Source organism: Triticum dicoccoides, chromosome 7A (assembly GCF_002162155.2).
Source record: "Triticum dicoccoides isolate Atlit2015 ecotype Zavitan chromosome 7A, WEW_v2.0, whole genome shotgun sequence".
NCBI lineage: Eukaryota > Viridiplantae > Streptophyta > Magnoliopsida > Poales > Poaceae > Triticum > Triticum dicoccoides.
Genome location: NC_041392.1, coordinates 678,132,070 through 678,144,273, shown reverse-complemented (window position 1 = coordinate 678,144,273; position 12,204 = coordinate 678,132,070). Strand labels below are relative to the sequence as shown.

Genomic DNA, 12,204 nt, shown 5'->3' with positions numbered 1-12,204 from the left:
CCTCTTTTGGGTTCGAGCTTCTCCGGATGAAGCCTTAAGCATCACAGCCCCAAACATTAAGAAACGACAACTTTGGTTTCTTGCCAAACGACGTCATCTCAATGGACTTAGATGGTGTCCTATCTAAAGTGAATGCAGCTGTCTCTAACGCATATCCTCAAAATGAAAACGGAAGATCGGTAAGAGACATCATAGATCGCACCATATCTCATAAGGTTCGATTACGACGTCCGGACACACCATTACTCTGTGGTGTTCCAGGTGGCTTCAACTATGAAACAATTCCACAATGTCTTAAGTGATTGCCAAACTCATAACTCAGAAATTCTCATCGATCAGATAGTAGGAATTTGATCTTCTTGTTATGATGGTTCTTAACTTCACTATGAAATTGCTTGAACTTTTCAAATGTTTCAGACTTGTGCTTCATTAAGTAAATATACCTATATCTACTCAAATCGTCAGTGAAGATGAGAAAATAGCGATATCCACCGCACGCTTCAATTCTCATTGGATCACATGCATCAGCATGTATGATTTCCAACAAGTCACTTGCCCGTATCATTGTACCTGAAAACGGGGTCTTAGTCATCCTGCCCATGAGGCATGGCTCGCATGTGTCAAGCGATTCAAAATCAAGTGACACCAAAAATCCATCGACACGGAGTTTCTTCATGCATCTTACGCCAATATGACCTAAGCGGCAGTGCCACAAGAAAGTGGTACTATCTACATCTTTTCGCATGAACATGTGTATTACCATGACCGAGATTCACTGAACCATTCACATAGGGTGCATGACCATGAAAGGTATTAATCATGTAAACAGAATAACCATTATTCTCTAACTTAAATGAATAACCGTATTGCAATGAGCATAATCTAATCATATTCATGCTCAACGTAGACACCTGATAACATTTATCTAGGTTCAATACTAATCCCGAAGGCAGATGGAGCGTGCGATGGTGATCTCATCAACTTTGGAAACACTTCCAACACACATCATCACCTCTCCCTTAGCCAGTCTCCGTTTAGTCTGTAGCTTTTGCTTCAAGTCACCAATAATAGCAACTGAACCGGTATCCAATACCCAGGTGCTACTAGGAGTACTAGTGAGGTACACATTAATAACACGTATATACTTTGTTGAAGTTGCCAGCCTTCTTATCTACCATGCATTTGGGGTAATTCCGCTACCAGTGACCGTTCCCCTTACAATAGAAGCACTTAGTCTCGGGTTTGGGTTCAACCTTGGGTTCCTTCACTGGAGCGGCAACTGGTTTGCCATCCATGAAGTTTCCCTTCTAGCCCTTGCCCTTCTTGAAACCAGTGGTCTTGTTAAACCATCAACACTTGATGCTCCTTCTTGATTTCTACCTTTTGCGGTCTTAAGCACCGCGAACAGCTCCGGGATCAACTCCATCCCTTGCATGTTATAGTTCATCATGAAGATCTAGTAGCTTAGTGATAGTGGCTAGAGAACTCTATCAATCACTATCTTATCTGGAAGTTTAACTCCCACTTGATTTAAGTGATTGTAGCACCCAGACATTCTGAGCACATGCTCACTAGCTGAGCTATTCTCCTCTGTCTTGTTTGCAAAAGAACTTGTCAGAGGTCTCATACCTCTCAATACGGGCATGAGCCTGAAATCCCAATTTCAGCTCTTGGAACATCTCATATGTCCTATGGCGTTCAAAATGTCATTGGAATCCCGATTCTAAGCCGTAAAGTATGGTGCACTAAACTATCAAGTAGTCATCAGGATGTGTCTGTCAGGTGTTCACAACATCCACAGACGACATTGTAGGGGTTTGCACATCGAGCGGTGCATCAAAGACGTAAGCCTTCTGTGTAGCAGTGAGGACACTCCTCGGACTACGGACCCAGTCCGTATCATTGCTTACAATATCTTTCAACTTGGTCTTTCTCTAGGAACGTATTGAAACAGGGAGCTACAACGTGAGCTATTTACCTACAACATATTTGCAAAGACAATTTAGACTATGTTCATGATAATTAAGTTCATCTAATCAAATTATTTAATGAACTCCCACTCAGATAGACATCCCTCTAGTCATCTAAGTGAAACATGATCCGAGTCAACTAGGCCGTGTCCGATCATCACGTGAGACGGACTAGTCAACATCGGTGAACATCTTCATGTTGATCGTATCTTCTATACGACTCATGCTCGACCTTTCGGTCTTCCGTGTTCCGAGGCCATGTCTGTACATGCTAGGCTCGTCAAGTCAACCTAAGTGTATTGCGTGTGTAAATCTGGCTTACACCCGTTGTATTCGAACGTTAGAATCTATCACACCCGATCATCACGTGGTGCTTCGAAACAAGGAACCTTCGCAACGGTGCACGGTTAGGGGGAACACTTTCTTGAAATTATTACGAGGGATCATCTTATTTAAGCTACCGTCATTCTAAGCAAATAAGATGTAAAACATGATAAACATCACATGCAATCAAATAGTGACATGATATGGCCAATATCATTTGCTCCTTTTGATCTCCATCTTCGGGGCTCCATGATCATCATTGTCATCGGCATGACACCATGATCTCCATCATCATGATCTCCATCATCGTGTCTTCTTGAAGTTGTCTCTTCATCTATTACTTCTACTACTATGGCTAACGCTTTAGCAATAAAGTAAAGTAATTACATGACGTTTATATTGACACGCAGGTCATAAATAAATTAAGACAACTCCTATGGCTCCTGCCGGTTGTCATACTCATCGACATGCAAGTCGTGATTCCTATTACAAGAACATGATCAATCTCATACATCACATATATCATTCATCACATCCTTTTGGCCATATCACATCACACGGCACATGCTGCAAAAACAAGTTAGACGTCCTCTAATTGTTGTTGCAAGTTTTTACGTGGCTGCTATAGGTTTCTAGCAAGAACGTTTCTTACCTACGCCAAAAGCACAACGTGATATGCCGATTTCTATTTACCCTTCATAAGGACCCTTTTCATCGAATCTGATCCGACTAAAGTGGGAGAGACAGACACCCTCTAGCCACCTTATGCAACTAGTGCATGTCAGTCGGTGGAACCAGTCTCACGTAAGCGTACATGTAAGGTCGGTCCGGGCCGCTTCATCCCACGATGCTGCCGAATCAAGATAAGACTATTAACGGGAAGTAAATTGACAATATCGACGCCCACAACTACTTTGTGTTCTACTCGTGCATAGAAACTACGCATAGACCTAGCTCATGATGCCACTGTTGGGGATCGTAGCAGAAATTTAAAATTTTCTACGCATCACCAAGATCAATCTATGGAGTAATCTAGCAACAAGGGGAAGGGGAGTGCGTCTACAATCTATGAAGGAGTCGTACTCGCAGCGATTCAGATCGCGGTTGATTCCGATCTAAGCGCCGAACAACGGCGCCTCCGCGTTCAACACACGTGCAGCCCGGTGACGTCTCCCACACCTTGATCCAGCAAGGGGAGAAAGAGAAGTTGGGAAGACTCCATCCAGCAGCAGCATGGCGGCGTGGTGGTGAAGGAGGAGCATGGCAATCCTGCAGGGCGTCGCCAAGCACCGCGGGAGAGGAGGAGGACTTGGGAGGGGGAGAGGCTGCGCCAGAACTTGGGTGCAACTGCCCTCCCACCCCCCACATATATATAGGGGCAAGGGAGAGGGGGGCCGGCCCCCTTAGATCCAATCTGAGGAGGGGGCGGTGGCCAGGAAGGTTGCCTTGCCTCCCAAGGCAAGGGGGGCGCCCCCCTTTAGGGTTCCCCCAAACCCTAGGCGCATGGGCCCTAGGGGGAGGCGCCCAGCCCACTAAGGGGCTGGTCCCTCTCCACACACAACCCATAGGGCCCTCTGGGCAGGTGGACCCTCCCGGGGGACCCCCGGAACCCCTTCGGTGGTCCCGGTACAATACCGGTAACCCCCCGAATTATCCCGGTGACCGTATGATGACTTCCCATATATAAATCTTTACCTCCGGACCATTCCGGAACTCCTCGTGACGTCCGGGATCTCATCCGGGTCTCCGAAAAACATTCGGTAACCACGTACATCTATTCCCTATAACCCTAGCATCATCGAACCTTAATTGTGTAGACCCTACAGGCTCGGGAGTCATGCAGACATGGACGAGACAACTCTCCGGTCAATAACCAATAGCGGGATCTGGATACACATGTTGGCTCCCACATGCTCCACGATTATCTCATCGGATGAACCACTATGTCAAGGGTTCAATCAATCCCATATACAATTCCCTTTGTCTATCGGTACGATACTTGCCCGAGATTCGATCGTGGGTATCCTGATACCTTGTTCAATCTCGTTACCGGCAAGTCTCTTTACTCGTTCCGTAACACATCATCCCGTGATCAACTCCTTGGTCACATTGTGCACATTATGATGATGTCCTACCGAGTGGGCCCAGAGATACCTCTCCGTTACACGGAGTGACAAATCCCAGTCTCGATTCGTGCCAACCCAATAGACACTTTCGGAGATACCCGTAGTGCACCTTTATAGCCACCTAGTTACGTTGTGACGTTTGGCAGACCCAAAGCACTCCTACGGTATTCGGGAGTTGCACAATCTCATGGTCTAAGAAAATGATACTTGACATTAGAAAAGCTTTAGCATACAAACTACACGATCTTGTGCTAGGCTTAGGATTAGGTCTTGTCCATCACATCATTCTCCAAACGATGTGATCCCGTTATCAACGACATCCAATGTCCATGGTCAGGAAACCGTAACCATCTATTGATCAACGAGCTAGTCAACTAGAGGCTTACTAGAGACACGGTGTTGTCTATGTATCCACACATGTATCTGAGTTTCCCATCAATACAATTCTAGCATGGATAATAAATGATTATCATGAACAAGGAAATATAATAATAACCAATTTATTATTGCCTCTAGGGCATATTTCCAACAGCCAAGGCATCAGAGAGGCGGTTACGAGGGTGCCCCCCCTAGGGCGTGCCCCCTGCCTCGTGGGCCCCTCGGAGCTCCACCGGCGTACTCCTTCCTCCTATATATACCTACGTACCCCCAAACGATCAGAAAAGGAGCCAAAAACCTAATTCCACCGCCGCAACTTTATGTATCCACGAGATCCCATCTTGGGGCCTGTTCCGGAGCTCCGCCGGAGAGGGCCGTCATCACGGAGGGCTTCTACATCATCATAGCCTCTCCGATGAAGTGTGAGTAGTTTACCTCAAACCTTCGGGTCCATAGTTAGTAGCTAGATGGCTTCTTCTCTCTTTTTGGATCTCAATACAAAGTTCTCCCCCTCTCTTGTGGAGATCTATTCGATGTAATCTTCTTTTTGCGGTGTGTTTGTTGAGACCGATGAATTGTGGGTTTATGATCAAGTCTATCTATGAATAATATTTGAATCTTCTCTGAATTCTTTTATGTATGATTGGTTATCTTTGCAAGTCTCTTCGAATTATCCGTTTGGTTTGGCCAACTAGATTGGTAGTTCTTGCCATGGGAGAAGTGCTTAGCTTTGGGTTCGATCTTGCGGTGTCCTTTCCCAGTGACAGAAGGGGCAGCAAGGCACGTATTGCATCGTTGCCATCGAGGATAACAAGATGGGGTTTATTTCATATTGCATGAATTTATCTCTCTACATCATGTCATCTTGCTTAAAGCATTACTCTGATTTTAACTTAATACTCTAGATGCATGCTGGATAGCGGTCGATGAGTGGAGTAATAGTAGTAGATGCAGAATCGTTTCGGTCTACTTGTCACGGACGTGATGCCTATATACATGATCATGCCTATATATTCTCATAACTATGCTCAATTATGGTAATTGCTCAACAGTAATTTGATCACCCACCGTAGAATACTTATGCTCTTGAGAGAAGCCACTAGTGAAACCTATGGCCCCCGGGTCTATTCTCATTATATCAATCTCCATCACTTTAATCTTGTTTTCCTTTTTTAGTTTTCCTTTACTTTTCAATTTGCATCTTCATACCAAAAATACCAAAAATATTATATCTATCAGATCTCACTCTCATAAGTGACCGTGAAGGGATTGACAACCCCTAATCGCGTTGGTTGCGAGTAGCTATCGTTTTGTGCAGGTACGAGGGACTTGAGCGTGGCCTCCTACCGGATTGATACCTTGGTTCTCAAAAACTGAGGGAAATACTTACGCTACTCTGCTGCATCATCCCTTCCTCTTCGGGGAAAACCAACGCAAGCTCAAGAGGTAGCACGGACGCATGCGCGGAAGTGTGTCGCCTCGCAGACGGGGAGCGCCTCGACGTCGAGTGGAGCCTCGTGGAGCCAAGCGGAGTCGTCGGTGATGAAGACGAGCGCGCCAAGATGGATATCGTGGCCTTCAGCCAATCCTCCGCCGGAAACCATGATGACGGGAATTGGAAGAATCACAACTTCTCCAACAAACTGCTAAGACACCTGCCCCACGGTGGGCGCCAACTGTCGTGGATTTAAGACTGACAGTAGAATGGGGGTAGGTATGAGGAGGCAAGATCCTAGCTATGGAGTAGTTGTACACACGAGTTTACGAGTTCAGGCCCTTCGCGGAGGAAGTAACAACACTACGTCTCGGTGCCCGGAGGCGGACGACTGGATTGTATGTGTGTGTGTGAGTTTACAATAGATGCGAACCCCTGTCCCGGAGGAGGGGGTGGCTTATATAGAGTGCGCCAGGACCCCAGCTCCCCTCCGTTACGCGGGGTTCAATGTACATAAAGAAGGAGCGTTACAGGTAACGCCTGTATTAAAGTGCTATAAATGATAGTTAAGTCTATGAGTAAACACCCGACCGTTGCTGTGTGGAGTGACTTTAGATCTTCTGTTTGTCGAGTGATTTCTGTGACGGTTGAGTGACATTGATTCTTTCGAGTGGAATGTCTCTGGTCGAGTGGATGATGGTACCCTTTGAATGCTTCTGGCTTTAGGGTGATGTCCTTGGGGAGGGGGTCTAGGTCAGGCCTATGACCCTACCCTAGGTACATAGCTTCATCAGCTGGTGCAAGGCGATCGGGGTCCCTTCCGCAGTGCCGGTAGTATGCCTTGGGCTTCAGTGATTCCTATCCTCACCCGACGCATGGTGCTGCCCCCTCTTGGCTTTCTCCGTGGTTTCATCACCTTCGTTCGACAACTCCTGTCTGACATTCTACCTTGCCACTACAGGCGATGTTGCTTGGGTGCTCGGTTTTTCGTTTCATGCAGGTCTGCTCCTGTTGTCTCTCCTTTGGTAACTTGGGCACTTAGATGTGGGTTCTAGGGAGAACCATTCCGCCGGCCGTCGGTGCGACACCCGTCGAGCCTGGATGAAACGGTAGTGGACCTTTGTGGCGGCGGAGTCAGATTATTTTTTGTTCTGATTTTGGTCCTTTGGTGGTAGTCGGCAGCATAATACAAGAATGGTGGTGCCCTCCTCACGTAGCCTTAGTAAGGTAGCTGGTGTTGGCGTAGCGCATCGTTGGCAACGGGTTGTGTGCTCTCGACCGCAGCACGTTACCTTTGAGTTGTTCTACTCCCTCCTTTCCGGTTTATAAGGCTCAATTCAAAAATCTCACCAACCAATGTAGATGATGAGTGGTGAAATATTTTTTGTAGTTTGCAAAAGCACCAAATTAATGCTCTTGTTTTCCTCAAAAAATTATGTTTACGAATGCATTAATTGCAATGCATGCATGCATAAAGTGCATGCATTGGTCAGTTTTCTCTTAATACTTGCATGCAATGATTTAATGCACCTTGAAGTCTGAACATGTGATGGGGAACAACCAAATTGAGCCTTATAAAATGGAAAAACTAAAATTTTGAGATAAGCCCTATAAACCGGAAATGAGGGAGTACTGAGCACTCTGTATCTTTACTTTTGCTTTTCGTTAAGTTGTTGTCATGTAATTCTGACCTGTTGATGACTTTGTTAATTTAAAATCAGGCTCTTTCTAAGCCTTCGTTTAAAAACAACGGCAGTGCATCTCATTACAAAGTAACGTTCGAGGCAGGATGGCCCGAGGTTCAAATACTTGCGGGGTGGGCGTTGCGTGTAGGTAGTACAGAAGAGAGAGGTCACTGACGGTGGTGTCCTGCCGAGCCGAGGCGCCGGCTCAGCCAGGGATATTAAACTCGTGCGCAGCAGGGTAGGTGGTCAACATCAAATGCAGTCCTCCAAACCAATTTATTCCGCAGCAGCTCCACCCACTTGCACTTGCTGAGCGCTCATCATCACCATGGCTCGGATCCAAGGAAAGGTACGTGAGTGAGTGACATGCTCCCACTCCCACATCTTCTTCTAGTCCACACCTTCCTCCCCCATCCCCTGCTCCCCATTTACGCGCCCGGTGCGTACATTCATGCATGACGCACACGGCCATGAAGAAGAGGAGGCGGCATGGCCAGCCTCATCATCTTCACCTCCTTGTCTCCCTCCTCCTCCTCCCCCTCCTCCTCGACTGCACCTGTGCGGCTCTACCGTCGTCGCCCAAGATGGCACGGATCCAGCAGCATCTGGACCGCGCCAACAAGCCGGCACTCCGCACCATACAGGTACTCCATCACTTCCCTCCCACACAGTCCCATCTCCTATCACAACTTTCCATAATATGCATGTGGTGAACTGGTGATGGGAGCAGAGCATGGACGGCGACACCATCGACTGCGTGCCCCGGCACAAGCAGCACGCGATGGACCACCCGCTCCTCAGGAACCACAGGATCCAGAGCGCGCCGCCGCGCCCCATGCCCGCCTCCGCCACCGCCACCGCCACCTTCCGTGCTAGCGCGGCGGCGTCGGGCAACGCCACCAGCAGGGCCAGGGCGGCGTGGCAGACGTGGCACCACGCGGGCCACTGCCCGAAAGGCACGGTGCCCGTGCGGCGGACCACCGCGGAGGACGTGCTGCGCGGCGGGCAGTCGCTCTTCCGCTTCGGCCGCAAGCGGCACCGCCGCGACCGCGCGCCCCGCGCCGCCAACGCCCCCGACGTCGTCACCGGCAACGGCCACGAGGTTCGTCATTTCTTCTCCATCAATTACGACCTTGCTCGGCATGAATGATGCGGGCTAGCTCTAGCCGGGGTGGGTGGCGCGCAATAAGTAGCGGCTGCCCTGGGTGGTGAATGATGCATGGCTTTCATCCATCCATGCCGCTAGCTGCTGCAACTAGTACTGGTCCGTTGCCATTAATTTGCGTGAGTCGGATCGGGTGTGCAGCACGCGATCGCGTACACGGCGGTGGGGCAGCAGGAGGTCTACGGCGCCAAGGCGACCATCAACGTCTGGGATCCGGCCATCCAGGAGCCCAACGGCTTCAGCCTCTCGCAGCTCTGGCTGCTCTCCGGCTCCTTCAACGGCTCCGACCTCAACAGCATCGAGGCCGGCTGGCAGGTCACTCCCGCTCTTCCATCCCATTTCCATCTCAGATTCTTACCGATGACCCGTCTCACTTGACTTGTTCATTAACCCTTGTACGTAGTAACTTATTGCATCTGCATCCATGTAACTGTAGTTGCATGCACGGTACAAAAATCATTGAGATCTGCAGCGCGGGCACATGGCGCCATCAATGCGTGCACATCTCGACTCGATAGATCGATTCCGTTGTGTACCACGGCCGCTATAGTTTAACCTCTGCTCTTCATTTGAGGTCAACCCATTCATATGGAGAAGTACCCCAACTTGATATAGTACTGCTATCGAAGAATCCATGCATGTGGGAAATATATGTATGTAATTCCCGCAGAAAAAGGAGAAATATATATAATTGGACTGTACACTTGGCTGCAGTGCAAGACAAAATCGCTCCAAAAATGATAATGGGTTGTGGTAATCGACACACTCAGCTCAGCGCTAACTTTGGATCTACTCCAGCAACATGCATGATATGCACTGCGTGCATGCATGCGCATGTGCTGCTTAATCGACCTGCATGAAAGCTTACAGTTTACGTTTCTTTCTAGTCAGGTCAGCCCTGAGCTGTACGGTGACAGCAGGCCAAGGCTCTTCACGTACTGGACGGTGAGTCAAATCTCAAACGATTCTTCCTTCCCACTAATCCTTCTACTGATCATAAAAAATTAGCAACTGACAGCTGCGTGCATGTTGCTCTGACTGACTGACAGAGCGACGCGTACGAGGCGACGGGCTGCTACAACGCGCTGTGCCCGGGCTTCGTGCAGACCAGCTCCCGCGTGGCCATCGGCGCCGCCATCTCCCCGGTCTCCTCCCTCGCCGGCGAGCAGTACGACATGACGCTCCTCATCTGGAAGGACCCCAAGCTCGGCAACTGGTGGCTCAGCTACGGCGACGCCGGCGCCTCGCAGCTCGTCGGCTACTGGCCCGCCGAGCTCTTCACGCACCTCTCCGGCCACGCCAGCATGGTCGAGTGGGGCGGCGAGGTGGTCAACACCAGCCCGGGGGGCGCGCACACCGCCACGCAGATGGGCTCCGGCAGGTTCGCCGCCGAGGGGTTCGGCCGCGCCAGCTACTTCCGCAACCTCGAGACGGTCGACGCCGGGAACAGCCTCGCCCCCGTGTCGCTCGACGCCGTCCAGACGCTGGCCGAGGACGGCGGCTGCTACGACATAAAAAAGGCCTACGACGAGCGGGACGGATGGGGCACGCACTTCTACTACGGTGGCCCGGGACACAACCCGGCCTGCCCCTAGCAACTAGCGTTAGCCGAGGTGTACAACAATCAACAACGACACGCATATGCATGCATGCATGCATGCATGCTCATGTACATTTTGCCTCGCTTTTCGGGGACTTGATCGCTCGGTCGTGATCAGCAACGTCTTGTCTAATTCTAGCGTTAGTTGTACTCGCACAGAACAACAATCGGAATTGCAGCTCGAGCCTAATTTTGACGAAGGAAGTTCCTTCTTGAGGTATAAAAACCAAAGACCAAACTCCGAATCCATAAAGACCAAACTAAAATTGTTTATCAAAACTGGAAGACCAAACTAATTTCGGTTGGATTAGTCTTCTTCCCTGGATGAGCGAATAACCGAGATGGATCGTATTCGTGCAATTCTTTGTCTGTTTGTGGCATAATTAGCACAATCCCCGGTCTTCTCCAGATGTTTATGGCACAATATAATTCTGATTGAATACACGATATACACATGTTGCCTGAACATCCGACTTTTGGTTGCATACACCTATTACACATATCTGTTGTCTAAATTCGGCTTGCATGCATCACTACTGTAATATACATGAATCTGAGTTGTACCATGAAATTTGGTCGGGACCGAACACGATCATATAAAGACTGAAGATCAAACAGTGGCGAGTCGTGATGGCCAAAATAATTTTTGGAAGACCGAAAAGATCGGGCCGAGCAAATCCGAAAAAACCGAGCGCTTGGGCTTACTTATGGGATTCAAACATGTGTCCCTGACATACGGTTTTAACCATTTGATTAGTATAAGAAGATTCAGTCTAATTTACAAACGATCATTGTAATTTAGATTATGACTACTCTCTTTTCGACATTTTTCAAATTTAAGGTGGGTTTTTTAATAAGTCTTGAAATAATAATGTGATTAATTATGATAAATATAGAGAAAAATATTTTATTTCAAATTATATGTTGGTAGAACTATATGAAAAATAAGTAAAAAAATTAGTATAAATAAGTTAATACTGATCTTACATTTTTGTTATTCATGCATTCAACAACAATTTTGTCAACACTAGGGTAATTACTGATGTTAGCGTATCATTAGTGCCGTTGTCCAATTCAGCTTTGGGGACCCATGGGCCGCATACGACCTTGGATATGATCCAAAGTAAAAAAAAGTTGTTCAGTTTGACGGGCTGAAGACTTCTCATGTTGGAAGTTTTTTCGAAGCGATCTTGGTGGCCGAATAACCGACACCATGTACCAGACATGTATTACATAATGTCTCAAATCAGGCGCATGTATATTAGCTCTCAAGGCTGCATATGACCTCGGATGGAGATGATCCAAAAAACAAAGTTTTGCGCCATGACTATGGCGACAATTTTCATGTTGGACACTTCCAGTAGAGGCCATCTTGGGGGTAGAAAAACTCACACGATGAATTGGGCATGAGTGTCTGGGGTCGGGCGCTAAGTTTTGGTTAGGGTCAGGTCGGTCTGTTTTGGTTGTAGAATTTGCACACAGACTTGGATTGAGGTGATTCTAAACATTGAATTGTTCATC

At 48.1% G+C, this 12,204-nt stretch overlaps 1 protein-coding gene across 1 annotated transcript; it reads left to right on the top strand.

The window, feature by feature from the left end:
- The first annotated feature begins 8,184 nt into the window (after positions 1-8,184).
- Positions 8,185-10,883, top strand: LOC119330920. The gene is made up of 5 exons (XM_037604056.1): positions 8,185-8,562; positions 8,649-9,020; positions 9,225-9,398; positions 9,975-10,028; positions 10,133-10,883. The coding sequence occupies exons 1-5, from the start codon at positions 8,374-8,376 to the stop codon at positions 10,676-10,678; spliced, it is 1,335 nt and encodes a 444-aa protein (XP_037459953.1). The 5' UTR covers positions 8,185-8,373; the 3' UTR covers positions 10,679-10,883.
- The last annotated feature ends 1,321 nt before the right edge of the window (positions 10,884-12,204 follow it).